General features: G+C 38.1%; 1 protein-coding gene across 5 annotated transcripts in view; it reads left to right on the top strand.

Moving 5' to 3' along the window:
- Positions 1-15,184: 15,184 nt before the first annotated feature.
- The window catches only part of ADGRG6 (adhesion G protein-coupled receptor G6), a 137,898-nt gene continuing 125,884 nt past the window's right edge, over positions 15,185-27,198 (top strand). For 3 of the 5 annotated variants that reach the window (XM_017530405.1, XM_017530407.1, XM_017530408.1), the window contains exons 1-2: positions 15,213-15,594; positions 23,032-23,132. In XM_017530405.1, the coding sequence (XP_017385894.1) occupies positions 15,593-15,594; positions 23,032-23,132 (103 nt within the window). In that variant the 5' untranslated portion in view covers positions 15,213-15,592. Of the gene's footprint in view, positions 15,595-15,713; positions 15,998-23,031; positions 23,133-27,198 lie in introns of those variants that run through there. The other 2 variants (XM_017530406.1, XM_037739206.1) reach the window with 2 other exon arrangements.

The raw sequence follows: 27,198 nt of genomic DNA, 5'->3' as shown, positions 1-27,198 counted from the left end.
CAACATGTATGAATATTGAAGATATGATGACAAGTAAAATAAACCAGACACAAAAGAACAAATATTATATGATTTAACTTATAAGAAGTACTTAGAATGGATAAATTCATAAAGACAGCAAGTAGAATAGATGTTACCAGGGGATTGGGAGGCAGAAGTGGGGAGTTATTTTTTAATGGGTATAGAGTAACAGTTAGGGGTGATGAAAAAGGAAGGTAGATAAGAGGTGATGGTTTATAACAATATGAATGTACTTAATGCCACGGAACTAAATATGGTCAAGCCAGTAAATTCATGTTATCTACATTTTACTAGAGTTAAAAAAATTACTACCATAAAAAAAGTTAATAAAGCTTCCACAAACCATTTAAACTGTGATTTGAAAAGGCATTCTGGAATGTTTTGGTAAAATAAATGAGAAATTACTCCAAAAATGTATACGTAGCACAGATGGCAAATATACAAATGGCACTTTAGATAAGTCACAAGAAGAGTCCTATAGTTTCTTGTTAATAAAAAATGGGTTGGTTTATACCAAAAAAAAAAGTAGTTTCTTTTTTTTGAAACAGAGTCTCACTCTGTTGCCCAGGCTGGAGTGCAGTGGTGCACTCTCGGCTCACTGATTCAAGCGATAGTCCTGCCTCAGGTTCAAGTGATTCTCAGCCTCCCGAGTAGCTGGGATTAAAGGCACCTGCTATTACGCCTGGCCAATTTTTGTATTTTTAGTAGAGATGAGGTTTCACCATGTTGGCCAGGCAGGTCTGGAACTCTTGACCGCAAGTGATTCACCCGCCTTGGCCTCCCTCTTAAGGCGCTGAGATTACAGGTGTGAGCCACCACCTCCAGCCTCAGAAAAGGTAGTTTCTGATGGTGGTATCACTTATGAAATTTTTGTGCTTTAAGGGTTTCAGTTGAGGTGTGCTGAATATCCAGTTTACGTGGCTTGTATGTTTACGCTATAAATACGGAAAGAGCAAGCCATCCAAAGCTGACCTGCTCTTTATTTATTTTTTATGTTTTTGAGACAGTGTTTGGCTCTGCCACCCAAACTGGAGCGCAGTGGTACAAATTATAGCTCACTGCAGCCTCAAACTCCTGGGGTCAAGCGATCCTCCCACCTCAGCTTCCTAAAGTGTTGGCATTGCAGGCAGGAGCCACTGTGCCTGGCTGATCTGCTCTCTGCTGATCACCCCACACCTCCACAGAGCAAGATCTGTGTCTTTACTCCTTTGTGGGTCAGCCAAACCATGAAAATTTGAGATGGCAAAATCTATTTCACCACAATTCCAAGGAAAGCTGACTACGAGAAATTTCCAGGATGGGAATATACAGACACTAAACAGAGGAACGGAATCCAACTTGATATGAATTAATGAGTAATTTTGGCTATTTATTTTGTTAATGAATCTTGTCTTCTTCCCTGAGGCAACCACTTTTCTTTTCTTAGAAAAACCCGATTCTGATTTGGAATTAATAATAAAAGCTCCTTTTCTTTTAGATGCAATCTCACTCTGGAATCCAGGCTGGAGGGCAGTGGCATGATCGGGGATCACTGAGACCTCCACCCCCCAGGTTCAAGCGATTCTCCTGCCTCAGCCTCCCAAGTAGCTGGGATTCCAGGCGCCTGCCACCATGCCCGGCTAATTTTTGTATTTTTGGTAGAGAGGGGGTTTCATTACATTGCCCAGATGGGTCTCAAACTCCTGACTTCAGGCCAACGCCTGCCTCAGCTTCCCAAAGGGCTGGGATTACAGGAGTGAGCCACTGCACCTGGCCAGCTCCTATATCATTTTTAAGCTCCAACTTGCCAGACATCTTATAAGTACTATCCTTTAGTTGTAATTTTGATAATAACAATTAACAGACTGGTCATTATTTATTTTAATTTATAGATATGAAATCAGATCACACTCAGAGAGGCCTATCTTTGCCCAAGGTTACCTAAGGAGTGAGCAGTAAACGTTACTGTCTGTATTTGCATCCCTGCTTCTGTGGGTCTCAAGCTGCGTGTTTTTCCATCATGCCCTGTGTTTGGCAGCCCCAAGTTCACTGCTCATTCTGCCAGATCCAGGGCCTAGAACCTCTTGATTTCTTATTTTCTGAGATCTCTACTTTCAGGTTAAGTTTCTTTAGTAGCTATTCTCGGTGCACCAGTTCAAACAAATTTGATTTCTCATTGTTTTTTTCTAACAACTCTCATCTCTGGTCTAATAGGCATGTCTTCTTTTCAATCATATTTCTTGGCCTGGGATTGTGCTTTCCTCTGTTCCCAGTTGTCTTGACTCTGCCACGCAATTCTAACAATAAAATTAGCTCCTGTGAGACCAGCAGAGAGATTTTAAAATCTAGTCAACTTTTTCCTCCCTAAATTCAACAAAGTTGACTGCATATGCAGACTTAGACCTCTACTGAGTTTTTTCTCTAAAGGCTGATAGAATTTTGTAAACTGTATGCATGTTTTGTGTATGTGTTATTTGTTGCTGTTTCTAGAAATGTGAGTAATTTATTAGTTTTTCGGTTTGTTTTACATTTTCTGGAATAAAACTTGGCACAAAACTTAGTTATTTCAGAATCGTTTAGTATCATTGCAGTAAGATTTACTAACATGTCATGGTTATGCCCTAAATACTAGCATTAGAAATTCTGGCTACCATCACCACTGAGATCACATATATTTATGTATGAACTAAGACAAGGTAATAGTATATAGCTATGCTAAATAAAACATGCAAGATTTATTTTACCAATGTTAGAAATTACACTTAATTAAAATCTATGACATGGGAAAATATTATTTATCTCAGAATATATAAAAATTAGCTAAAAATAATGAAGATTTCATATACTTTGAAACTTAAACTGTAGCTTAGTTTTTAATCTTCATCTTTGAAAAACTAGAACAAATGTACTAAGCTCTGACATTTCCAACAATTTGATTAATGATAAATATGCTCAATTTTATAAAGTATTCTTCAGTTCTTAAAGGGTCATTTTTATCATTTTATCATTTAATCATTTATCAACCCATGCAAGTTAAGGAACCACCCTTCTCCACCAAGTAGTACATGGAGGATGCTCTCTGGGGAAACTAAATCAAAGAGGCTCTGGATTTTAGGCTCCAGGGCCAGTGAAGGGCACTGTGATGAAAAACAGCAGAATACCAAAACGTTTTTATTACGGTGGTGAATCCTCAAGGCCATTCCCTTCACCCCCAGTTTCTAAAAGCCTAAGTCTAGGATTCCTAAAAACTTTAAGAGAAAAAGTACTGAAGCAATTTTTTTTTTTTTTTTTTTGAGATGGAGTGTCTCTCTGTCACCCAGGTTGGAGTGCAGCGATGTGATGATCTTGGCTTACTGCAGCCTTCGCCTTCTGGGTTCAAGTGATTCTCCTGACTCAGACTCCCGAGTTGCTGGGACTACAGGCACCTGCCGCCATGCCTGCATAATTTTTGGACTTTAGTAGTGACAGGGTTTCCCCATGTTGGCCAGGATGGCCTCAAACTCTTGACCTCAGGTGATCCGCCCACCTCGGCCTCCCAAAGTGCTGGGATTACAGGCATGAGCCACCACACCTGGCCCAATAGTGCCTTATACATGCACTGCAAAGCCAAGGACTGCTTGGTGGAATTCCCATTTGGTGCTCAACACAATGAGAACCTGAGAAAGCCTAACCTGAGTGGAAATTCTTTTAATGAATCATCAATAAGAAATTTTTGTGAAGAGCCAGATCATCCTGGGATAGTTCTGTAGTGTATTTTGTGTCTTAGGTGCATGTAAATATATAGGATTGTTACTGTCACATGGGAAGGACTCATCTTCCATGCTATCTTTATAGGTCATCTCTAACCTCTTACCTCTAGCCTTAGGCCTTGGGTCTTTCATTCCAAATGAGAGCAGTAGACAAATGGCCATGACTGATGGCCAATGTGTAGAATTTGAAGATAGCTTCACCAAAGTGTATTATGTACCTCTTGTCTTTCCAGCTTACCTGCTCTTTCAGATGAATTCCAACAATCCTTCAATCTTACCAAGGATTTCCAATGAACTGTGTAAGAACCCATCCATCCACCATGAGTTCACTTTCTTGCTTTGTGATTGTATTCGTCCATTTTCACACTGCTATAAAGACATTACCTGAGACTGGGTAATTAATAAAGAAAAGAGGTTTAATTGACACAGTTCCCCATGGCTGGGGAGGCATTAGGAAACTTACAATCATGACAGAAGGCAAAGGAGAAGCAAGCACCTTCTTCACAAAGTGGCAGGAGATAGAGAGCATGCAGGGGAAACTGCCACTTTTAAACCATCAAATTCTCATGAGAACTCCCCCACCAACACAAGAACAGCATGGGGGAAACCACCCCCATGATATAATCACCTCCCACCAGGTGCCTCCTTCCACATATGGGGATTACAATTCAAGGTGAGATTTGGGTGGGGACACAGAGCCAAACCATATCAATGATAGATAATCACCATCTTGCAAAGGCCATTCTAGGATAGCATAGCAGGCTAGTGGGACCCACCAGAGACCAAGTCCTCCCTATGCACTCCGGATTTCTCCACAACTCCCTCCCCCTTCTCCAGAAAATCACTCATACAACTCTCTGTCTCCCATTTTCAGCTTTTTTTTTTCTTGAATCCTTTCTGTCAGCCTACCAGCATTACTTTGCACTCTCATTTGGACGGAAACACATTTGTACTATGCTCCTTTTAAAGAACATTGTGTTTCATTGCTCTGTTCCAGTTCAGAGCTAAATTTTGTAGAAATTAAATGTGGCCAATTGCTCATCTTTTTTCTTTTATAAATTTTATTTTTAACTGACAAATAATCATATATATTCATGAGGTACAAGGTGATATTTTATACATGTATACATTGTGGAATGATTCTATCAGATAATATCTTGCCTGTTTTTTAGCAATTTTGAAATATATGATACATTATCATTGATACATTATTATTAACTATGATACATTATTATTAACTATGATCATACATAATAATATATGATACATTATTATTAACTATGATCAAGACACTGTGCAATAGATCGTATTTCTCCTGTCTAACTGAACCTTAGTTCCTGTTGGTAAATATCTCTCCATCCCGCATCCTCATTTCACCCCTATCCCTAGCCTCTGGTAACCACCATTCTAATCCCTACTTCTATAAGCGTAACTTTTTAAAGATTCTCCATATAAATGAGATCATGCAGTATTGTTGTTATTGTTGTTATGGAAATCCTGTCATTCATGGACAGGATTTCCATAACAACAACATGGACGAACCTGAAGGACATTATGCTCAGGGAGAGAAGTCAGGCTCATCTTTTCTCAGGTTATTCCGTTATGTTTTCTGGCTCCTCCATTCCACCAACACTACTCCTGTCTGAGTTACTAGGCAACTCTATGTTGTCACATCCAAATGTCTCATCTTTATCTCTCACCTACACTAGTACTGCTAAGCCTTCCTCCTTCTTGAAGCATGTTTTTCTTTTGGCTTGGTGACTTCCTACTTTACTAACCATTTCTTCTCAGTCTTCTTTGCTATCCCTTCTTCCTTTTTAAATGTTAGTTTGTCTTGGGGCATGGTCTCAGCCCCCTTCTCCTTTCTGTATGTCTCTCTGTAGTCTGTCTGACTGTAGTCTGTCTCATTCTCCGAGCATTAAATGCTACCTGTTTGCTGATAATTCCAAAATCTGCTTTTAAATTCCAGACATATGTGCCAATCATGTATTTGATATCTTTCCTTAGGCACCTAGAGGCATCTCATATTTGACATGTCCTCTTTCCTTTAAAACTACCATTTCTCCAGCATTAACTTTTACCCACCACTATCCATGCCGCTTCTCAAACCTAAAACATGAGTGTCCTCCTTGAACCTTCTCTTCTTCTCCATCTCCCACATCCAACCCATTGTGTCATCACCTCAATCTCTAATACTTATTCTGAATCTGTGTACTTCTCTATTATCAATACCCCAATTCAAGCCACCATTATTTTCCACCTAGACTACTGCAATACCCACCTGAGTAGTCACCAGGTAACTGTTTATTGGTCAGGGTTTTCCAGAGAAGAAGAACCAATGGGATGTATGCCTGTATATACAGAAAGAAATTTATTATAAGGAATTGGTTCATGCAAGTATGAGGGCTGACAGTCCAAATACTATGGGGTGAGCTGGTGGGCTGGAGACTCAAAAGAATGAATGTTCCAGACTGAGTCTGTTGGTGGTCTGCTGTAGAACTAGGAAGAATCAATGTTGCATATGACGTCCGAAGATAGTCTGCTGGAGACTTCTCTCCTGCTCAGGGAAGGCTGGGCTTTCTATTCTATTCCAGCATTCAACTGATTGAAATGAGACACATTAACATTTTGAGTGATCTGTTTTACTCAAAGTTCACTGATTTAAATGTTAATCTCACCCATAAAATGCCTTCCTGGAAACATCCAGAATAATGTTTAACCAAGTGTCTGGGCACCCTGCAGCCCTGCCAAATTGACACATAAAATTAACCATCACTACATGCTTTCATGATTGCTCCTCTGTAATCCATCCTCAACCCCGCATCTAACTGTCAAGTCCCTGTTTAAATTCCTTAATTAGGCCAGGCATGGTAGCTCACACTTGTAATCCCAGAACTTTTGGAGGCCAAAGCAGGTGGATCCCTCGAGCCCGGGAGCTAGAGACCAGCCTGGGCAATGTGGAGAAATAACTTCTCTACAAAAAATAAAAACATTTAGCCAGGCGTGATGGTGTGCATCTGTAGTCCCAGCTACTCAGGAGGCTGAGGTTGGAGGATCACTTGAGCCCAGGAGGTTGAGGCTGCAGTGAGCCATGATGGTACCACTGTACTCCAGCCTCCTAGGGGACAGAGTGAGACCTGTTTCAAAAAAAAAAAAAAAAGGGTCCTTTAATAGCATATTGTATCACTCAAAATAAAATTCCATTCTGTACCTTGACTTACAAGACTCCACATAATCTGACCCTGCTAGTATGTCTGCTTCAATTTTCTCTCCTTTATCCATTATGTTTTACCCATACCAACCTTCTTTTCCTCCTCTCAAGCCTGCTATATGTTTTCCTGCCTTATATTTTTTGCAGTAAGTAGATCCCTTTGCCTTGAATGTTTTTCTTCTAAATTAAGGCATAGCTGGCTCCATTTTGTCAACCAGATTCACCTTAAGATCATAAGTGTCACTTTCTTGGAGGTGCTTTTATGAGTAGCCAATCTAAATTAGCACACTCCATTCTCAGAATTATTGATTCTGTTTTTTTAAATACTTGCTGCTTAGTCTAGATAATAGCTTCACAAATTGCTATTGTATTTCCTTTTCAAGAAAACAACAAAAATGTGCTCTAATATACCTGAAATCTAAAGTTGATTGTCTCTTCATCTCTATAAATAAATTCTTGGCTGCATAGTTCTAAATAAAATGATATCGTTCTAAAGAGTGTGTCTATCCTTTTAAATTAATCAACCTTTTCTCCAAATGTAAAACAAAATCTCTGATATTAAATCTGGATCAAGAGCCCCCATATAAAGGATATTTGATTTCATTTCACAATGTGTTTACTTCTATTCCAGTTTATCATTCTCCCATGGGAAATCTGATTTTGGTTTCTGTCATGCACACACACACACACACACACACACACAATTTCCATTTTCTGCCAAATCCCTGGAAAACTACTTCACTTTGATATTTTAAAAACAGATCGCAGTAAATTTGTACAGAATCAACTCAATAAAGCAAAACTATTACTTCCTGTTTGTGCTTGGCTCTTTCTGGCCAGACTTTTCATTGTACATCAGCAATATGTCTGTTGCTCAATAGTTTTGAAATAATAAAAAGATAAGGTTTCCCATGTAAAGTAGATCCTTTTAATGATTTAATTATACTTCACGACTGATTATATATTTATTTATTTATTCTTTAGATAATAAATACCGTATCAATCAGGAGCAGTTAGATTACACTTAGTAACAACTTCAAATCTTAGTGGCTTACAGCACCGAAAGCTTATTTGAGGCTCATGCTATATTTCTCCCATAGGTTGACTGGAGCCACTCCACATCATCCTCACTCTGGAATACAGGCTGGTGAAATCTCCACCACTTAGAATATGGCAGGTTGCTGTGTCAGGAGGAAGAAAAGATGACAAATTGTGCTCTACTTCTTCACAGCTCCTGTCCCAAAATGACACACATCACTTACACTCACATCTCATTTGCCAAACCAACTCATTACCATTCCTAACATTCAAAAGAAGTGGAAGAACAATTCTACATGTCCTGAGAAGAAGAATCACCCTAGTGGCAAGCAGCGCCAATAATTCCCACAGCTATATCGTATAGAAATAGCCAAAAAACATCATGTATAATTGTATAAATTAACAAAAATTTAGCCAGTCTTACTTTGCATAATGTCAGGCATCAAAGAGCTTAGATATCTGTTATGAAGGATTGGACTAGATAAGAATTAGGTCTCTTCAACTTCACATTTCCACCTCATCATATTTCCATTCTCCTCAAATTAATATTTTTATTGGCACTACAGTATTCATTATCTCACCCAGTGCTACTGCAGTCACTTCCTAACTTCTCTTCTTGCAGAAGTCTTCCTTACTATAGTCCATTCTGATTAGTTTTCTACAACATTGCTTTAATTCTGTGTCTTCCTTGACAACAAGATAAACAAAAGCAAAAGACAAACAGCAATAATAATAATAATAATGTTTAATTGGTTCTGCATGTTCTGTAGGATCAAGTCAAACTCAGCCTGATTTTACAAACCTTCCACAATTTAGCATCAATCAGCCATTCTCTCCTGATTGGCCTCTAGAATCTACCTCTGTAGCCAGGCTATTTGTTTACTTTCCCACAATTTAAAAAAAATTTTTCATGTTTTCCTACATTGCTGTTAAAATAGTTCCACTGGTTCAAATTGTCAGTGTAAATCCAACCTATTCTTCAGACTTAATTAGAATTCCATCTTAACTGTGAAAGTTCATTCTGCAATCACCTAGGAGGTTTGACATTGACTTCAGACAAAACCTTAAAACATAATGCTTTCTAAATTAAAAACTTTTATCAAATACTTAGTAAGTTCCAGGCAGTGAGTTAGCTGTATGTATTACACTATCTCAGACTTACCATGTCCAAAACTGAACTCTTGACTTTTCTTCCCAAAACTGTTTCCACACTCCCCTGAGTCTTCTCCAACTCAGTGAAAAAAAATCCATTCACTCAGTTGTATAAGTGAAAAATTTCAGAGTATTCTTTGTCTCTGCTTTCTTTCATACTCAATATCTAATTATAAGCAAATCACCTTCAAAATATCCCATATCCAATTACTTCTCATCACTTCCATTTTCACCACCATTGTTCATATGATGCATTATTATCTCCTACCTGGATTATGCAACAGCCTGCTAAATAGTCTCCTTGTTCCCACTTTTAAATTCCCTACAGCCTGTTTTCCACATATGTCAGATCATGCTCTTGTCTATTCAGAAACTTCCAATGACTTCTGTAGGAAAGGAGATTAAAACATTTCTTCTACTTTCTTATGTTCAGTGGCTTGGGATGGTGAATAACACTTCAAAAAGACAGATTAACAGGAAAAAAGAACCCCAGAATTTATTTATGTATGCAATGTACATATATATAGAAGAATTCAATGATGGATAACTAAAATGTGTGATTAGAATTTGGAGCTTATATACCATCTTAACAAAGAGAGATAAATTTTATAAAAAACTGACAAGACAAAGGAAAAAGGCTTCCAGGAACAGTAAACTGTGAGAAGATAAATATATAAAGGGGAACTAATGGAAGATAAGTGTTATTTTAGTAAGGTTTGTTTGTGCATACCAATGTTGGTGCTGACATTCCAATTCCAGTAACAATGGTTGTTTTCCTCTTCCTGGAAGAAGGAAGAGGAAACCTTCACAAAGGGAGATTTGGGAGAAGGAAGGAAGAACACCTTCACAAAGAGACATTCATGTCCTGCTTTTAGGCAAGTCAAGGGAGGACAAAGAGCTCTTTCTGTGTTTCCTGCTTCCTAATTGCCTTCAGCTCAAAATAATCATGATGCCAATGTAGCATATCATGGGATGGCATATCATGGGGTGGCATATTTTGATCCCCTTCACTAGTTTATCTTATAAAGCCTGTTCTATTGCTCATAAGGCACAGAACTTAGCCTACTGCATTCTCTTAGAAAGAGAAAATGAGAAGCTATCTCTCTTCTCTCATTTTAAAAGAGGTTGGGTGGGGAGGGGCAGTTTGTGAGATGAGGGGTTAAGTGGTTTTTTTTTTTTTTTTTTTTTGAGACAGAGTCTTGCTCTGTCACCAGGCACCAGGCTGGAGTGCAGTAGCACGAGCTTGGCTCACTGCAACCTCTGCCTCCCGGGTTCAAGCAATGCTCCTGCCTCAGCCTCCTAAGTAGCTGGGACTACAGGTGCACACCACCATACCCAGCTAATCTTTGTATTTTTTAGTAGAGATGGGGTTTCACCATGTTGGCCAGGATGGTCTCGATCTCTTGACCTCGTGATCCTCCCGCCTCAGCCTCTCAAAGCGAAGTGGTTTTTAATAGAAGCCATGTGTGCTGCCTCTCAGATAGAGGCTCAGGAAGGAGGCAAGGCCACAAAGAGAGAAGGGCTGCTTGGTGGGGCCAGGCTGATGAAGGCTGTGGTAGGCCATCAAGATAATCAAGAGAGAGCCCGAAAAAGCCTCACTTACCAGACTGACATCCTATGTGGGCCAATGGCCAGTGACCAAAAAGGTTGATTCTCTTAGAGAGTCACAAGTAAGTGACACAAGTAAGTCAAAGATCACATTTCTTCTACTCTCCCTGCTGAAGAAAGCAAGAAACTTGATGAAACAGGAGGATTTGGATTAAGGCAGAATGAAACATAAGCACAGAAATTTCCAATTGGACTGAATTATTTACAAATATATATATTTCCTTAACTACTTGATTTGTAGAATAAAATTTATATACTCCCTGGCACATAGAAGGTAAATTTACTATAATTACTATTCTTGCTATATGTTATTTTATGTGTATGTCTATCTCTTTTTGGTTCATATGATGCTTAATTATATGTGTCAACTTGGCTTGGCCATGGTGTTCAGATATTTGGTCAAACATTATTTTGCATGTGTCTGTGAAAGTGTTTCCTGGATGAGATTAACATTTAAATCACTGGACTTTGCATAATGTCCTCTGGGTTCATCCATGTTGTCACAAATGATAGAATTTGTGTTGCTGAAGCAATTTTTTGCTGCTCAAAAAATCAACACTTTTATTTATACAAGAGTAATATCCAGTTCAGGGCTGAGGTTTGAAATCCGCTTTGAATACATTGTGAAGAGGGCTGATGATGACTCACATGCAGATGGGGAAGGGCAAGTAACATGTGTGGTGAGGAGACAGACACTGAATGGTTAAAATACTAGGGCTGTCAAAACTGAATGAAGGAAGGCTGAATAGAGAGATGATAGCTGTCTTCAGAAATTTGAAAGGCTTATTGTGGAAAAGAGAATGTGCTTGTATTGAATGGGAGTTGAAAGCATGAATGTTTGATTCAATCCACGGAAAGAGGAAGTTTCTCATAGTTGAGTGTGCATCAGTGTTAAGGGATTCAAACAGAAATTCAATATTCATTTTGCCTGGAATGTTGTCGGAGGATTCCTGTACATAGAGGAATGTGGTCTTGGCACTTTTCAGTTTTAGGATAATATGATAAGTGGGGCAGGCAGAGGCAACTAATATTAGCAAATTCCAGGAAATATGCTGAGTGCTTCATGTCATTAGAATGTCTAATGACATCAGAATGTATCACTGAAACTGCCTCATAGCTCTATGAGTTTAACATTATAAGTATCATTATTCTTACTTTACAAATCAAGCTTAGTTTACATGGTAAACTGCCAGAATTCACAATGCTGACCAATTGTAGGGTCACGTTTAGAATCCAGGTGTACTGCATTAAAGGGCTATGTACTCTCCACCATACACTCCACTTCCCTAACACGCTTTTTCAAAAGAAAAGAACAAATTCTTAGTTTGAAGACAAAACTGTCAAGATACACAGATTTTATTAACAAAGTGACCAATAACAGGAACTGACTCATTGAAATATTTTAGCTTTGATTCTTATATTAATTTCAATGCATAAAATTATGAACAGTTTAACATATAACAGCACATGTAAAAACTACTGTATTCTAGATGTATGTCCACCTTTTTTTGGTTAACGTGATGGTTAATTTTATGTGTTAACTTGGCTTGGCCATGGTATTTGGCCAAATGTTATTCTATGTGTGTCTGTGTTGGCATTTCTTGGATGAGATTAACATTTGAATCAGTGGGCTTCGCATAATGTCCTCCAGGTTCATCCACATGTCACAAATGACAGAATTTCTATCTTAAAGGTTGAATGGCATTCTGTTGTGTATATACTCCATGTTTTCTTTATCCATTCATCCACTGATGGACAGAAAGAGAAATACCAAATGGTCTTACTTATATGTGAATCTAAAACAAACTCATAGGAGTAGAGAGTAGAATAGTGGTTACCAGAGGCCAGGGGGTGAGGTGAGGTGGAATGGTGAAATGTTTGTCAAAGGATAGTAAGTTTCAGTTAGAAGGAATAAGTTTTTGAAATCTATTTCACAGCATAGTGAATATAGGTAATAATACATTGCATATTTCAAACTTGTTGAGTAAATTTCAAAGGTTCTTATTACAAAAATAAGATACGTTAATTAGCTTGATATAATCATTTCACCTCATATACATATATAAAATATCACATTATACCCCACAAATATATACAATTATAATCTGTCAATTAAAGATAAAAATAAATTTCAAAAACAAAAATCACAATAAAAACTATGAAAAATCAGTGGACTATGTACAAAGATTATCCTCCATACTGCAGGTAGTCTTCATCTCATCAGCTAAAGGCCTTAACAGAGCAAAGACTGATCTACCCTAAGCAAGAAGGAATTCTGCCAGACTGCCTTTGGACTTGGACTATAACTCTTCTCTGAATCTCCAGCCTGCCTGACTGCAAATTTTGCTCTTGTACCTCCACAAGACCTTAAAACTAAAATATATCTATCTATACACATACACAGATAGTTGGCTCTGTTTTTCTAGGGAATACTGAATAATGCAGTTATTTACTTTTCTCTTCTCTTCTCTTCTTTCTCCTCTCTCTCTCTCTCTTTTTTTTTTTTTTTTTTTTTTTTTTTTTTTTTTTTTTTTTTTTTTTTTTTTTTTTTTTTTTGAGGCAGAGTCTTGCTCTGCTGCCCAGGCTGGAGTTCAGTGGTGCAACCTCAGCTCACTGCAACCTCCACCTCCCAGTTTCAAGCGATTCTCCTGCCTCAGCCTCCTGAGTAGCTGGGATTACAGATGTGCACCACCATGCTTGGCTTTTTTTTTCAGTAGAGATGAGGTCTCACTATGTTGGCCAGGCTGCTGGTCTCGAACGCCTGACCTCGAGTGATCCTCCTCAGTTTCCCAGAGTCCTGGAATTACAGGCATGAGCCACCATGACTGGCAGTTATTTATATTTCTTTGTTTGCTATGTTCCCAGGTTTCTTCTAGCTTTAAAAATCTATGACTGGAAGAAATACATACGTGAACTTGGAAGTAGATCTTTCCCTTGTCAAGTCTTCAGATCGGACCATCCCTTTTCACCACTCTAATTGTAGCCTCCTGAGAGACACTGAGCTAGGGCACATACAGATTCTTGACCCAAAAAACCGTGAAATACACGTTGCTTTTAAAAAATTCCACAAGCGGCACTTAAATTTCTTTGGGACTATATTGTGTTACAGCGGCTGACTCAAAAGGGAAGTCTGGGAACCTGGTCTTAGCCCCTGGTCACCTCTAGCTAGTGTGTACAGACCTCAGATCTGATCAAAGTTTCATTTCTTTACCTGCTAATGTGAGAGAGTTGGGCAGAAGAACTTAAGTTTCCCTTAAATGCTACAATTAAATGTCTCTATTAATCATACTGTTTATTCATCAAAATAAATACCGATAAAAGTGACACGTAGAACACACCCTAGATGTTCAGGCCTCTGGAATTAGTGGCAGCGTTCCAGCTTCCTTTCTGCTTGTAACTGAGTAAGTCCTGCTTTACCTCCTCCCCACACCCCCCACCCACCAACAGTTCTCTATCCTAAGCTAAGCCAGTCAACGTTAGATAATTGTTAGGGCACTTCTGTGTGTGGCCCGTGCATGTGCCAGTGTGTACACCGTGCAAGCTGGGCTGTTGGGGTTCTGGATGTGCATACAGCCCTGGCACTGGAAGCTTTGCCTTTAGCATTTTGTGGATTAACTCTGGCAGTACATAATGGGAAGAAACGCCCTCTCCAAGTGTGAGCCCTTGCCTCTTCTCATTCCCAAGGAGGTGTGTCCAGATCCCTTTGCCAGGCAGCTACTTTATAGGCGCATTGGAGAGCAGGCAGCTGACTTTCCCCAACGAACAGCTGGATTTGTGTTGGCAAATCCGTCCCTCGCAATAAAATGTTATGTGACCATCTTCCCAGCCTCCTGTTCACATCCCTTCATTTTTTCGAGCAAGCGAACTAGTGAGAGAAGATAGAAAAGTGAAGTAAAAAAAAAGTGACAGAAAAGTGAAGCAAAGCAACGGCTCGGGAGTGTGGCAGGGGGCCCCGCGCGGGGACCCGGGTGGGCTGCCAGCGCAGGGGAGATGCCGCAGGAGCGCCTGCCTGCCCAGCTTCTCCCTTCTCTCGCCGGGGGTCTCCCGAGTTCAGCGCTCCTGGCGTTCTGGCGACCTCCGGGTCCGCCCCGTCCCCTCCCCGCCCGGGAGCGGAGCCCGGCCCTGCGCCCACTGCCCACCCCACGCCGACCCCCGCCGCCCTGTCCTCGCCGCTCGCTCCGAGAGCGTCTGTTCGTCCCGCGGGGCGACTTCTCCTTTTCCGCCCTGGGGCTGAGGATCCCGGGTGCGGCAGCCGCGCCTTCGGGACAGCCCCAGCCGCGAAGCGCCCAGACCCGTGCCGCTGGAGTCGGGCCTGACGCCGCCCGCAGCCGGGGCCGCCGCACCTGAGCCCCAGCCCCAGCCACGCCGCGGCGCCGGAAGCGCGGGCGGAGCGCACGGGCCGGGGAAGAGCAGCCCGCGCCCGCGAGGGGGACCCGAGTCCTCAGGGAGGCGGCCGAGTCCCGCTCACAACAGCAGGGGCGAGGACCTGCGACGCGCACCCCTCCCCGCGCCCCTGCCCGGCCCGGCCACCCCAGCAGCAGCCCCGCGCACACCCGACTTCCTCGGCCTCTCGCCCTCGCCCTGCCAACTTCCCTGCGAGGCGGAACCTGCCGCCAGCCTGCCCGCTCGCAGGCCCTGCGCTGAACGCCAGCAGTTCACCTTGCGCCGTCGGGAAACCCCATGAACTCTCCAGAAACCGAGTGAAGGAGGGTCCCTTCGCGGCGCACGGCCGGGTGCCTGGGGGTCCCCCTCGGTGGAGCAGCGGTAGCAGAGCCGGGAAAGTAGTGGAGGATGATCCTGCGGCCAAAGGGGACCTCGGGGCAGTAATGTCAGCATGTAAGTCTCACCTTTAAGCTCTGAATTCCTTCACTCTTATCTGTGTTCACCCTCTGCCGCCCCCTCCCCGACCACCCCACCCGCAAGCGAAATGATTTTTTAAGGACTTCAACTGCACAGTGGGAATAAACTGGTTTGTCTTCAGTGTGCCCCTCGAGGCACTGAGGAGTAGGACTATTGCCAAGTGGAGTTGTGACATTTGCGTGTGGCTTTTTTTCCGCCAGCGAGGTAAACCTCACATTTGGGCGGTGAAAAGCCTAATAAAAAGGGCAGGGCTTCAAGAATGGGGAAAACGTGTTTTCGATTCAAATTAAACAAGGAGTAACCGGCACGACTCCTCCGTCCAGGGGCCTAGTCCTGCCAAGAAGGCGCTCTCCGGGATCAACACCTGGGGGCTTCGAAGGTACTGGTATGCCGAGAAAATGTTGACTTTACACGTTGTCACCATTGACTGTAGAAGTTATTCTTGGATCTTTGGGGTGTTTGAATTTTTTTTTTTTAAGGTGTGCAGAAAATGTTTTCAGTGTGCATTGTAGATTAAGAAGTAATTAAGGGTTATGCCACGTTACGTGACAGGATCTGAGGGGACTTATGGGGGCGGGGGAAATTAGGGCATTGAAACAGGGAAACCTAAAAGGTTTTGCTTCCATGGAATTGTCATCCTAATGGTGAGGTGGCTCAGAGCGACCCCACGAAAGGGTCGCAAAGCATCTCCTGGCCTTCCAGAATGGAAAAAGGAAGATTGTACGTGCTCAAAAGGGCCAAGTTTATTTTTGTAGCCAACTAAGAGGTTTCTTTTTCTTGTAGTAGGTAATTTTGCTTCTGGTGTTTTACTTAATCTTGAGCAGACACCGTGACAGACATTTTATCCACTTGCACTAACTCACGTACAACAGTTTCTAGAACTTGAAACTTAACTCTTCTTTCCCCAACTCCTGGATCCTTATTTATTTTTACATGAATTTACTCTTTCAGTTCAGTACCTGGGGAAAGATCTGTCCCCTGGGTCCTGTCTTCCCAAACTCTCCTAGACTTTCCATTCCCCACTTCCCCACTTCCTAACACACATTTTTAAAATAGGAGAAAGAAAGGATAGTGCTCACAAGCTTAGCACTCTCTAGCTCTGTTCCTGGTACTGTGAAATGTAATCAGAAATGAACCACTTATTTTTACTGAAACAGCATGTGAAATAACTCAACACCTGGGAGTTTTAAAGTTTTGTTTATGCCAGTGGAATCGACAAGGTATAACGTGAAAAAATTTATTTTGGGATACAGCCAGCATTTTTGTATAAGACTTGTTCTCATACAGCCTACACATTTTGAAGGAATATGAGCTTGTTTTCAACTTCAGTTTTTCTCGAAAATATACTAGGGTTTTAAACAGCAGATATTTGTCCAGTTTCTTTTCAGCTTTCCTAAGCATTCAGATCTTATGAGAAAAAAAGCATATTATACATAAAAGTATAAATACCTGTTTTTTAAATAAAAAATATGAAACTTATCAACAGGTAATGTAAAACTTTCCTGATCATAAAACTAAGTTATATAGTCCATTTGAATTCTTCGTGATTAAAAATCATGTCATTATAGGGTAAAAGCATGAATATGAAATCACATAGAAAATAGGACTTGGTACCTTCATTTGAGATTCTTTATTGAGCTATTTTGACTGAAAATTTCCATTTTTTACCAGATGGTAAGTATATTTTTTTTCCATTTTGCTGTTTACTATTCATATGGAGTGGTTTAGGACGGTCTGATTCTTTTTAGGTATTGGTTTGTTAGAATATAGGGAAATAATTATCAACCTTTCCAAGATTAATTTTCTTACTATCTTGCTGAAAAATGTTAAAACGGGGAACGTAAACTATGTTACCCTTTAAATTTTAGTAAAGTACAGAAACTAAGTGTATTTTCTGCCTCCTCCTTGTGGAGAAAGTGTATTTGTATATTGTTACACTCAAGTTCTGAAATTTTAGACTTGATGAATACATTTGGGAGTTGTAGTGACTGCATATTTTTCATACCGTAAGAAATTTAGTAGATTTAGCAAGACTTGCATTAATTGGTCTCAAGCTGCATGAAGCTACTGTTCCATTTATGGCTTATATAAATTACATGACATTGTGCTTTTTCAATATGAATGGTGAATGAGGCTATTGTCTCTTGGCTTATGGGAAATATTAGAAGCCTGTAGTTTTGTAGCCTAAGTGGACACATTACTCTGATGTCTGGAAATAATGGTTTAAAAGAGAATTAGTTTGTATATTAAAAATAAACTAAAGACTGCTTTTTAAAACCTGACCATTTTTCTAATGGCCCATGTATCTTACAGAGTTTACATTTCTGATGGGATGATTGAAAGTTTCTACAGTCTATTTAGAATTTAGACTAAATAGAAAAGACGGTATTCAATGTGTGTGGTATGCATGGGCAAAAACTGTACCTTTCCATTTTCATTTCTGTTTGGGTGAGATTATGATATTATCCACGTTGGGTGATGTAAAGATGCATACTGGTTGACTGGGGTGGTGCCATATAAAGGGTATACTGATCACAAAATGTGGCTACCTGCGCGTCATCTTACTTTCCTTTATAAGCATTGCTTGAAATGGAATTATCTGAACTGCCTTAAAAAAAGCTTCAAGATTCTTTTATTTGAAACAGAACAAATATGACAGAAGTTTAGCATATTTAAAATAGGATTGGTTAAAAAAATCACAAATCAATGAAGAAAATATTTACATTCGTAATAGAAAACCATACAAATGACTTGAGCATGACAATCCAAATAAAGGAAATTAGAATGAAATGCCACTTCTATCAAAGTGTTAATGATTAAAGCAATAATACTCAGTAGTGATGAGAGGGCCATGGTATGAAAACAGTGATAATTTCAATGTAAATGTGTTTGTATTTAGAAATAATTTTAAATCTACTTGAAGTTTGCAAACATAAAAATAATGCAAAGAACACACCTCTGTACCTTTTGCCCAGAATCACCTATTCTGAGTATTGGTCCCCTTTGTTTTATCATTCCCGTTCCTCCGTGCCTAGCTCCCCACCAGCCCTTCCTATACACACACACACACACACACGCACACACACAAATTTTATTCTGAACTATCTGACAACATGTTGTATGCATAAGGGCTTAAGAGTTTAATTTTTCAATTGAAATTTTAAAGATATTTGTAAGTTCAAATATACTTGCCAAAAAAATACAGAGACCCAGTGTACCTTTGGCCGTGTGTAGCCTTTGGAAAACCTATAGTAAAATATTAAAACCGGTATACTGCTACTGCTACTACTCTTTTTCAGATTTCCTAAGTTTCACATGTACTCACTCTTGTGTACATATGTGTGCAATTCTCAAGGCTGAGTTTTACTCTCACCTCTGGTACAAGGCAGTTATGCATATTACTGTTCAAATAAGGTCTAAGATTTGTGCAGGGTTGAAGAATAAATCAGTGGAGGTACACCCAACTTAATAAAGGGACTTAAATTGACTTAATAGAATAGCGCTTTTTAAAAAATACATTGCTTTGGCTCAGGAACATGATCTTTAACCAAAAAAAAAAAAAATACGATTATAAGCAGACTTGAATAAACCGAATTACCATTCTTTTCACTCTGGAAAAATTAAGGTATTTTCTCTGCCACTCCCCAGTCCCCTTTATGAAAAGATTTGCCACAGAAACAGAGTTGGGATACAGGGAAAGAAGTTAATTCTGACAGTTGCTAGTATTGATTGCATTAGTATCATATTAATTTCTCCACTAATGCCAAAATTTTGTCACTAATTTCTTTTTAAATTGTGACTTTTGGAGAAACCAGTAGGAGTAGAGAGATGGAAAATGGTAGGTTTTTAAGATTATTTTGGTCATCCATTTGGATAAAATAATGCCTACAAGGAATCACATGCACATTGAAAGCAATTCTGTAAAAGTGATAATGTTTAAAGCAATAATAATAGTGATGAGCGGGCCATGATGTGAAAACAATGATAATTTCAATGTAAATATGTATGTATTTAGAAATAATGTTAAATGTACCTGAAGTTTTCAAAAATAAAAATAATGCGAAGAACACACCTCTATACCTTTTGCCCAGAATCATCTGTTCTGAGTATGGGCCCCATTTGTTTTATCATTCCCATTCCTGAAACAGGACTCAAACAAATGGGACTATAACACATACTAAAATTATCGAGTCCTCAAGCTTTACATTCTAAAGCTTCCTGAAACAGGACTCAAGCAAATTGTATTTTGTGGCCTATGTAGATTGAAAAGGGGAACAAGTTTGCAGCAGAGGTAGTGTGGTTCTTGAAAAGTACGCTAGGTTGGAAGCCAGGTGACAAAAAGGATCTTTTGACTCTGACACCACTGACATATGATCTTGGGCAAGTAGTTTAGTATGTTAGTTTTTTCACCTGTAAGATGATAGGGTGTTTTTTTTTTTTATTTCTTTGTTTGTTTTTGCATAATCTTTAGATTTCTTCCAGATATAGGAGTCCATGACTGTCTTTTACTTAAAAATGTTCCTGCTGTCTTCCCTAGAACTTTGAGACCACAGTCAAAATAGTATAAGACTGAACTGTTTTTTGTGTTCTTTTTCCCCTCGTAGTTCCTATTTAGAACCTTAGTAACCCTGTTCAGGATTTTCCATTCTTGGGAGAAAGTTATTTAAATCTCAGGGATGTATCTTTGCTAAGTGATCCCCTGAGAAAACACATAGTACTTTCCTTCCTCTGTTCTATTCTTAATTTGTTTGTTTATCTTCTTCAGTAAACAGTAAAGTAGAGGAAAGTTGGTCTGTCCTATGGTTTCTTTGGTTAGAAGTGCTTGCCCTGTTGAGCTTCTTTTCTGTCTGAAGTGATAAAGTTTTGAGACATGGAATGCCTTAAGCCATGGTGGTCATTTGCAACTCATAGGATTGCCGGGAGCTTTGATAAGACAGCTTCAGGATTGAATATGGAATCCCTAAATGTTGAAATCTTTTATAGCAATGAAGTTACCGGAACGTATAAACAGTATTTTGTAGCCAAACTAATGAGCAGTAATCTATGAGTATTGTTTAGATATCACACGAATCTAAGAGAGGGGCAATATTCACATGTTGTTAAAAGGGAATTGTCATATGTCAAAAAGTGTAAGAAGCTGGGAATTTCTTGGGCTGATGCATTCTTCGATTAATATCCGTAACGGTGACAGCCAGGTTTGATTGGTCTGTCTCTTTATTTCCCTGGATCTGTGTTTCCTCTTCTGTGAAATGAGAAGGTTAGATTAGACTTCAGCTTTGGTCCTTCTGGCTGTAAACTTCTTTGAATATATAATTGTGCTTTTGTTTTAGAAGCATACTCATTCATCCAGCATCAGTAGGAAACAGGCCTATTCTTCCAAATAAGTGAACTTTCTATGGGACGGAAGTTTGTCACCTACGGTTTTAAAAGCCCCTACAGATTGCCCCGTACTGTTATTTCAAGTTCTTTTTGGTGGGTAATATCCTATTTACAGAAGAAAAGACTTTAAGTACTTGCCCTACAAACCACACAATTTATAGAGGCACCAGGAGTTAAGTTGGTGCCGTTGGAGAGTTCACATCCTTTATTATAATTACGACTTTCTTACTTACGAAAACATACTTCTCATTAGCAGTACTTCTTTTAATCTCAAACATTTTGGATGAATGGATTATAAAACATAACTTGAAAACAACAGATACTCTTCAAATCTTAACCTTTTCCTAGTTTTGAATATTCCTAGTTTAGAATTTCCATCAGGAATACTGCATGATTCTAGAACTTCTAGTTTGGTGAATATGAATACTAAAACATGGCATGAGTTTCAGACACTACTTAATATTTCTGTATTCATAGCAGACATGAATAACCAGTTTCATTTCTGTCCCCAGGTGATCCCAGAAGTGACCATAAAGTCAATTGATTGGTGTTGGCATGTGAGATTAATCTTGTTTACTCTTGCTTGAGTCTTTTCCTTTGATTTCACTGTGGACAGAATAACACCACTTAAGTGAGAATGCCTGAAATGATAGTAATAAAAATAATAGCTAATATTTACTGAGTGCTTGCTGAGTGTCAGGAACTGTTCTTAAAAGGTATCATCTTGTTTAATCATCTCAGCAACACTATGGACTAGGTACATTGCTGTTCCTTATTTTACAGGTAAGAAATAGGAGGCACAAGGGGATCAAGCAATTTCCCAAGGGTTGCAGCATAGTTCATAAGTAGCAAACCAGATCTGTCTGATTCTAAGCTTGTTTTCATGGCTATAAGATGGAGATGGTCTCTTCAAGATTAAAAATTCAGGCTTGAGGCAAGTGCAGGAGTCCTTTGATGTCCAATTTTGCTCATTCGAGTGTTTCTCTGTCTGCTTTTCTGTTTAGTATTACACATTTTACCCAGGTAAGCAAACTTCAGGCTTTAGGGTAGATATTACTGTAACCCTAAAGTCTCCTATTAGCTGCTCCTCAATAAATGACTCTCAGTTACTACTCATAGGCAAAGTAAATCTCTCTTAGGGGATTTTCAGGTCTCCTGGAGATTTCTGACTGGTGCTTACTTCCTGCCTTAAACTCTTCTGCTTACCAGTCCATTTATAGTCCCTTTCGGTGATTGACTTTTGTAATTTCTTCCTTTTTGCCTTTTTCGATGGTTCTGATTCAATGAAATGTATTATACCATTGTTTTGAGGCAATATAATAATGTTCCTTTCTAAATCGTTATTAAAAATAATTTTCAGATTTAAATGAGTCCATCGTGCAGAAGGATTGTTGAGTTTTCAAAGCACCACCTCTCCATCTAATGTCATTTACTACTTTCTATAATACCTGGTGTTTACTAACCATTTAAAAACATTGATACCTATTTTACATATAAAGACTTTACCTTTTTTGGAAAGTTAATGCTTCAGTGTCTCATGTTAGGGGATAGAATAGAGCTTGGGTAATTTGGTTTTATTTTAAATATTTCCATTTGTAAAGTGGCAGACATTAAGGAGAACATTTCCTTACAGTCTAAATTTCTGTAAGATTATAAGGAAGGTTGATATAAACATCCTTCTACCTAGATGAGCATGAATCTGGTGAGGCTTAAGGTAAAATTGCTTTATTCTTTAATACATTTTTTTGAATTGTCTATATACCCATCTTCATGCAGAAATCACCTATTATATGTATTTTGATAAGGAAAGTGCTACCACATGGCAAATAAAATGCATGGATTTATTTTCTTTTGCTAATTAGATTGAAGGAAGTGATTAGGTCATCATCATCTTTTAAGTTCCTCCTGTATTTGGAAGCAAGGCTGAAAAAGGTTTATTTTCCAGTCTCTGTTGGAAACCTACCCTTTTGCATTATTTGTCATAATGCTTTGCTGAATGTGGAATGTCCTGATTGCCATTTTCTTTCCTTGCAGGATGTTTCATTCAGATCGAATGTGGAGCTGCCATTGGAAATGGAAGCCCAATTCTCTTCTGTTCTTATTTGCTTTATATATCATGTGTGTTCCTCGCTCAGGTAAGACTCTTTCTCTTCCAAACCTTGAATTTAATCATGATGACATTGTCTGCAGCATAAGCATGCTACTTATTTATGTTACTTTACTTTTACTTACTGCCTTTTTTTCCTGTTTCTATCCTTATAGGGCTTTTTTTTTTTTTTTTTTTTTTTTTTTTTTTTTTCTTTTTTTTTTTTTTTTTTTTTTTTTTTTTTTTTTTTTTTTTTTTTTTTTCTGTTTATGATTTATCTATCCTCTTTGAATTCTGTGTGAATGCTATTACTTTGATCATTGTTTTATTTTCTAATGAGTTTATTTCTTTAATCTTTGCTGTCTTTTATTTATTTACCTAGCCCATATTGAATGATGAGATAACTACATAAATGGCATTTAAAAAATGCTAGCTGTTTCTTCTGCTGTTGAAAAAATTTATAGCACTTAACCTCTCTTTTCAAGTTTTTATATAGTTATTTATGGAAAGTATAAACTTTACTAGTTTTATTCAACCTCATTTTATTAGCATGTTGTAATATGAATTAGGAATTGGAAATTAAGTTTTTAGATTATGCATTTAATTTACTTGATATGAAAAAGTTAATTTTAATTAAAGCATTTTTGGGATTAAAATATCCATTTTTTATAATTACATTTTTTCTTGAACTTTGAAATAAGATCTTGACTGTTGAGAAAAGTAAATTTTCTGTAAACAGCAAATTATATGAATAAGCTAATTAGAGGCTGAGGAATGTGAATGATGTTTAAAAGTAAACTGTTTCTTCATTGTCTGATTTTGTCACTGAACTGAGCAAATTTATTTTTCTTAAGACCATTCTATTTAACTCTTTGTTTTCTCCTGGTGTATTTACTAAACTTATTATGTTTTCCTTTAGAATAAAGCTAAAATGTCAATTAAGAAAATCATAATTCTTGAACTCTTTCATATTTATTATTTGGAATTTAATCAAGATTTATTAATTTCATATTTATATCTATATTATCATAAATAATGCATTTTAAAAATCATGGAAATAGATTATCTGCTAAAATTGCTTATTCATGGATTAAGAAATTAAACTTGTATTGAGATGTGAAAACTTCTTTTCCAAGCCTCCAAGTGTTTTAAGAGTTTCAATTACTTACTTGGAAAATCCCTTGTACTTATTTAATGGCTTAAAACAGAACAGATCTTTGAGTGAATTTTATGTATTTGTCAGAATTTTATTGTAAAGCCATTTTTCTTATTATTTTCATTATTAGAAAGAGGAAACACACTTGTAAACAGATTGAAAAATTAGAGATATATTAGATTTTATGTTGTACAGTGTTGAACTACTTCCAAAAGTGATTCTCTAGGAACCAATTACATGATAGGAGATAAATTATGAGATTAACATTATTAGTTGAAGTCTGTTCACTTTCATTTTTGTTATGTCATGCACTTGTATATTTTTAAGCCTTCTTGATACTACAGCACCTCCAATTTGGACCTTTAGATGTCAACATTTTAATTAATATATGCACATTCTTGAATTTTCATTATTTGAATAAATGAAGCATATGTTTTTAGGCTACAGAAGAGGAGTCAACTTGTCTGGGATCAGGCTGAGGCAACAGAAACACCTGGGGTACAACATTTAAGGAGGCACTCATTCTCAATCACCTGAATCAAAGTACTTACACGTGTTAGGTTATTCCCTCACACAAGATTTTCTTATTTATTTGTCATTTATGTTATTATCCATCTATTTTTGTGTATCAGATAAGGTTTCGTGACAGATAGTTTTCTGTGTTCACTTTTGAGACCAGAACATTTTGTATGCATAGCTTTGTCATTCTAATAAGGACTCACTTAAAATGCCACCACCTCACAGGTAAATGTCTGAATTCACAAACACTCTTTAGAGGTTATTATTGGCATTTTAATATAAAATTTTTGTCTCATAAGATGATTCAGTATGGGGTTCCTTAAAATGAACTCCCAAGCCATTTAAAATAATGCATATTACAACTGTAGAACTATCTGATATTTAAAATCTTTTTTTTGGATAAACCAAAGTTTATGAAGACTATTTTTTTGAAGACTGCTATGTTTTTGAAGACTATTTAGTGCTTAACTGATATTATATCTCTGTTTACACATTTGTTGACTAATTTTTGCTTCTCTGGATAACCTCTAGATGATCTCTTGTACAGTGGCTTTAAATGACATCTTGATGCCAGTGTCCCCTAAATCTTTATCATTCATCCTGGCCTCTTCCTGGTCCCCAGAGTCACCTCTTGAGTTACTGATCTTCATCTACCCTTGGAGTAGGCCTTAAACTTCAAATGTGCAAAGAGGGCTTCTAGTTCCTATCTCCTATCCCCAAATCTACTTCTCTATTAATCTTTAAAATTCATCCTTCTATCTTCCTATTCTCTCCCACTCTATTTTGTAGATACATTGCCTCTCTTTCCCTGACTATGCCTTCCTAGTCTCCTCTTCTCCCTCACCTGGTACTTTTTGGTACTCATACCTCAGTTTAGTTATTACCACCTCAAATAATCCTTCCATATCTCTCAATTCCAAGGAGCTCCACTGAATTATATCATATTCATAGTGATAATCTGCATAGATTTTGGTTGTTGTCTTGTTTGTCAGTGTTTTGTTAATTTGACTGTGATAGGTTGGAAGATTAGCAGACCTCTTTTGGTTGTTACGGTTGACACTTTGTTCAGATAATTAAAATTAGAATCTTATAATTTGATTCCAATAACATCCATAGTTTGATTCATATAATAGAATTGCAGTATTAAGTTTGCTAGTAGGTAAGTTAACATTTGCATTTTCATGGGACACTTAAAAAACAAATATGTGAGTTTTGTGCCCTTCCAGATTTTCAAAAGTAGTGTGGAAAATTAACTCATTGTGTCTTGACAAGTGATGACTATAACTTTTAATAAGAACTACACTAAAATAACAATTTTGAATATTTACACTCATGCCATAGAAGTATGCCTTAAAACAATATAATGTGATTTTTTTTAACCCACTATCTTGACACGATTTAGAAGAGTTGACATCCAGAATAATCAATATTTTTGGGAAAAGAGTGTATACTGACACTGTTGACTCTATCTTTTGGTAAAGTAATTAGGTAGCACATAAAAAATTAAGAATATGAACATTGGTATATCACTATCACGTGTAGGCATATACCTTATAAAATAAAAAACACAGATATGTAGAGAAATCAGTATCACTATGTGAACTAGCATTTCAGTAGCAAACAACTGGAAAAGACAAATTGTTCACCAAAAGGGGGTTGGTTATATGTATTATTTTACATTTGTTTCATGAAATACTGTGCAGTACTTCAAAATAATGTGGTCAAATTATCTTTTGTCTTGGAAAGCTCTTCATGATGATAATGTTAAATTACAAAGCAAATTATAACCAGGCACTGTGGTTCATACCTGTAATCCCAGCGTTTAGTGGAGCAGAGGTAGGCGGATAGCTTGAGCCCGTAAGTTTATATTGTAGAGAAATATAAAATTGTCTAGATTTATAATAGCTTGCATTACAAACCTGGATGTATTATTTATCTATGTTTGTTTAAGACTATGTAAACATGTTAATAAAACATGGAATGATACTCATCAGACTTCTAAAATGGGTTATCTCAGACGCATAGTTTGGAGAAACAGGAGGGATGATGATGGAACTTCATACACCTCTGAATTTTTTGCCTTGTTACAGCAATCAGGTATTACTTTAGTAATCTGAAAAAAAGAAAAACTGCTGAATTTCTTTTTTTGAAAAAGCCACTTAGGCTAGACACAGTGATTCATGCCTGAAATCCAAGCACTTTGGGAGGCCAAGGTAAACGGATCACATGGGGTCGGGAGTTTGAGACCAACCTGATCAACATGGCGAGAACCCATCTCTACTAAAAATCCAAAAAATTGGCCAGGTGTGGTGGTGCATGCCTGTAGTCACAGCTACTGGGAAAGCTGAGGCAGGAAAATCACTTGAATCCAGGAGGCGGAGGTTGCACTGAGCCGCTGCACTCCAGCCTGGGCAACAAGAGCGAAACTCCACCTCAAAAA

Source organism: Cebus imitator, unplaced genomic scaffold (genome assembly GCF_001604975.1).
Source record: "Cebus imitator isolate Cc_AM_T3 unplaced genomic scaffold, Cebus_imitator-1.0 Scaffold65, whole genome shotgun sequence".
In the NCBI taxonomy this organism is placed as follows: domain Eukaryota; kingdom Metazoa; phylum Chordata; class Mammalia; order Primates; family Cebidae; genus Cebus; species Cebus imitator.
The sequence above is the reverse complement of the archived record's forward strand: the minus strand, read 5'-3'. Positions and strand labels throughout refer to the sequence as shown.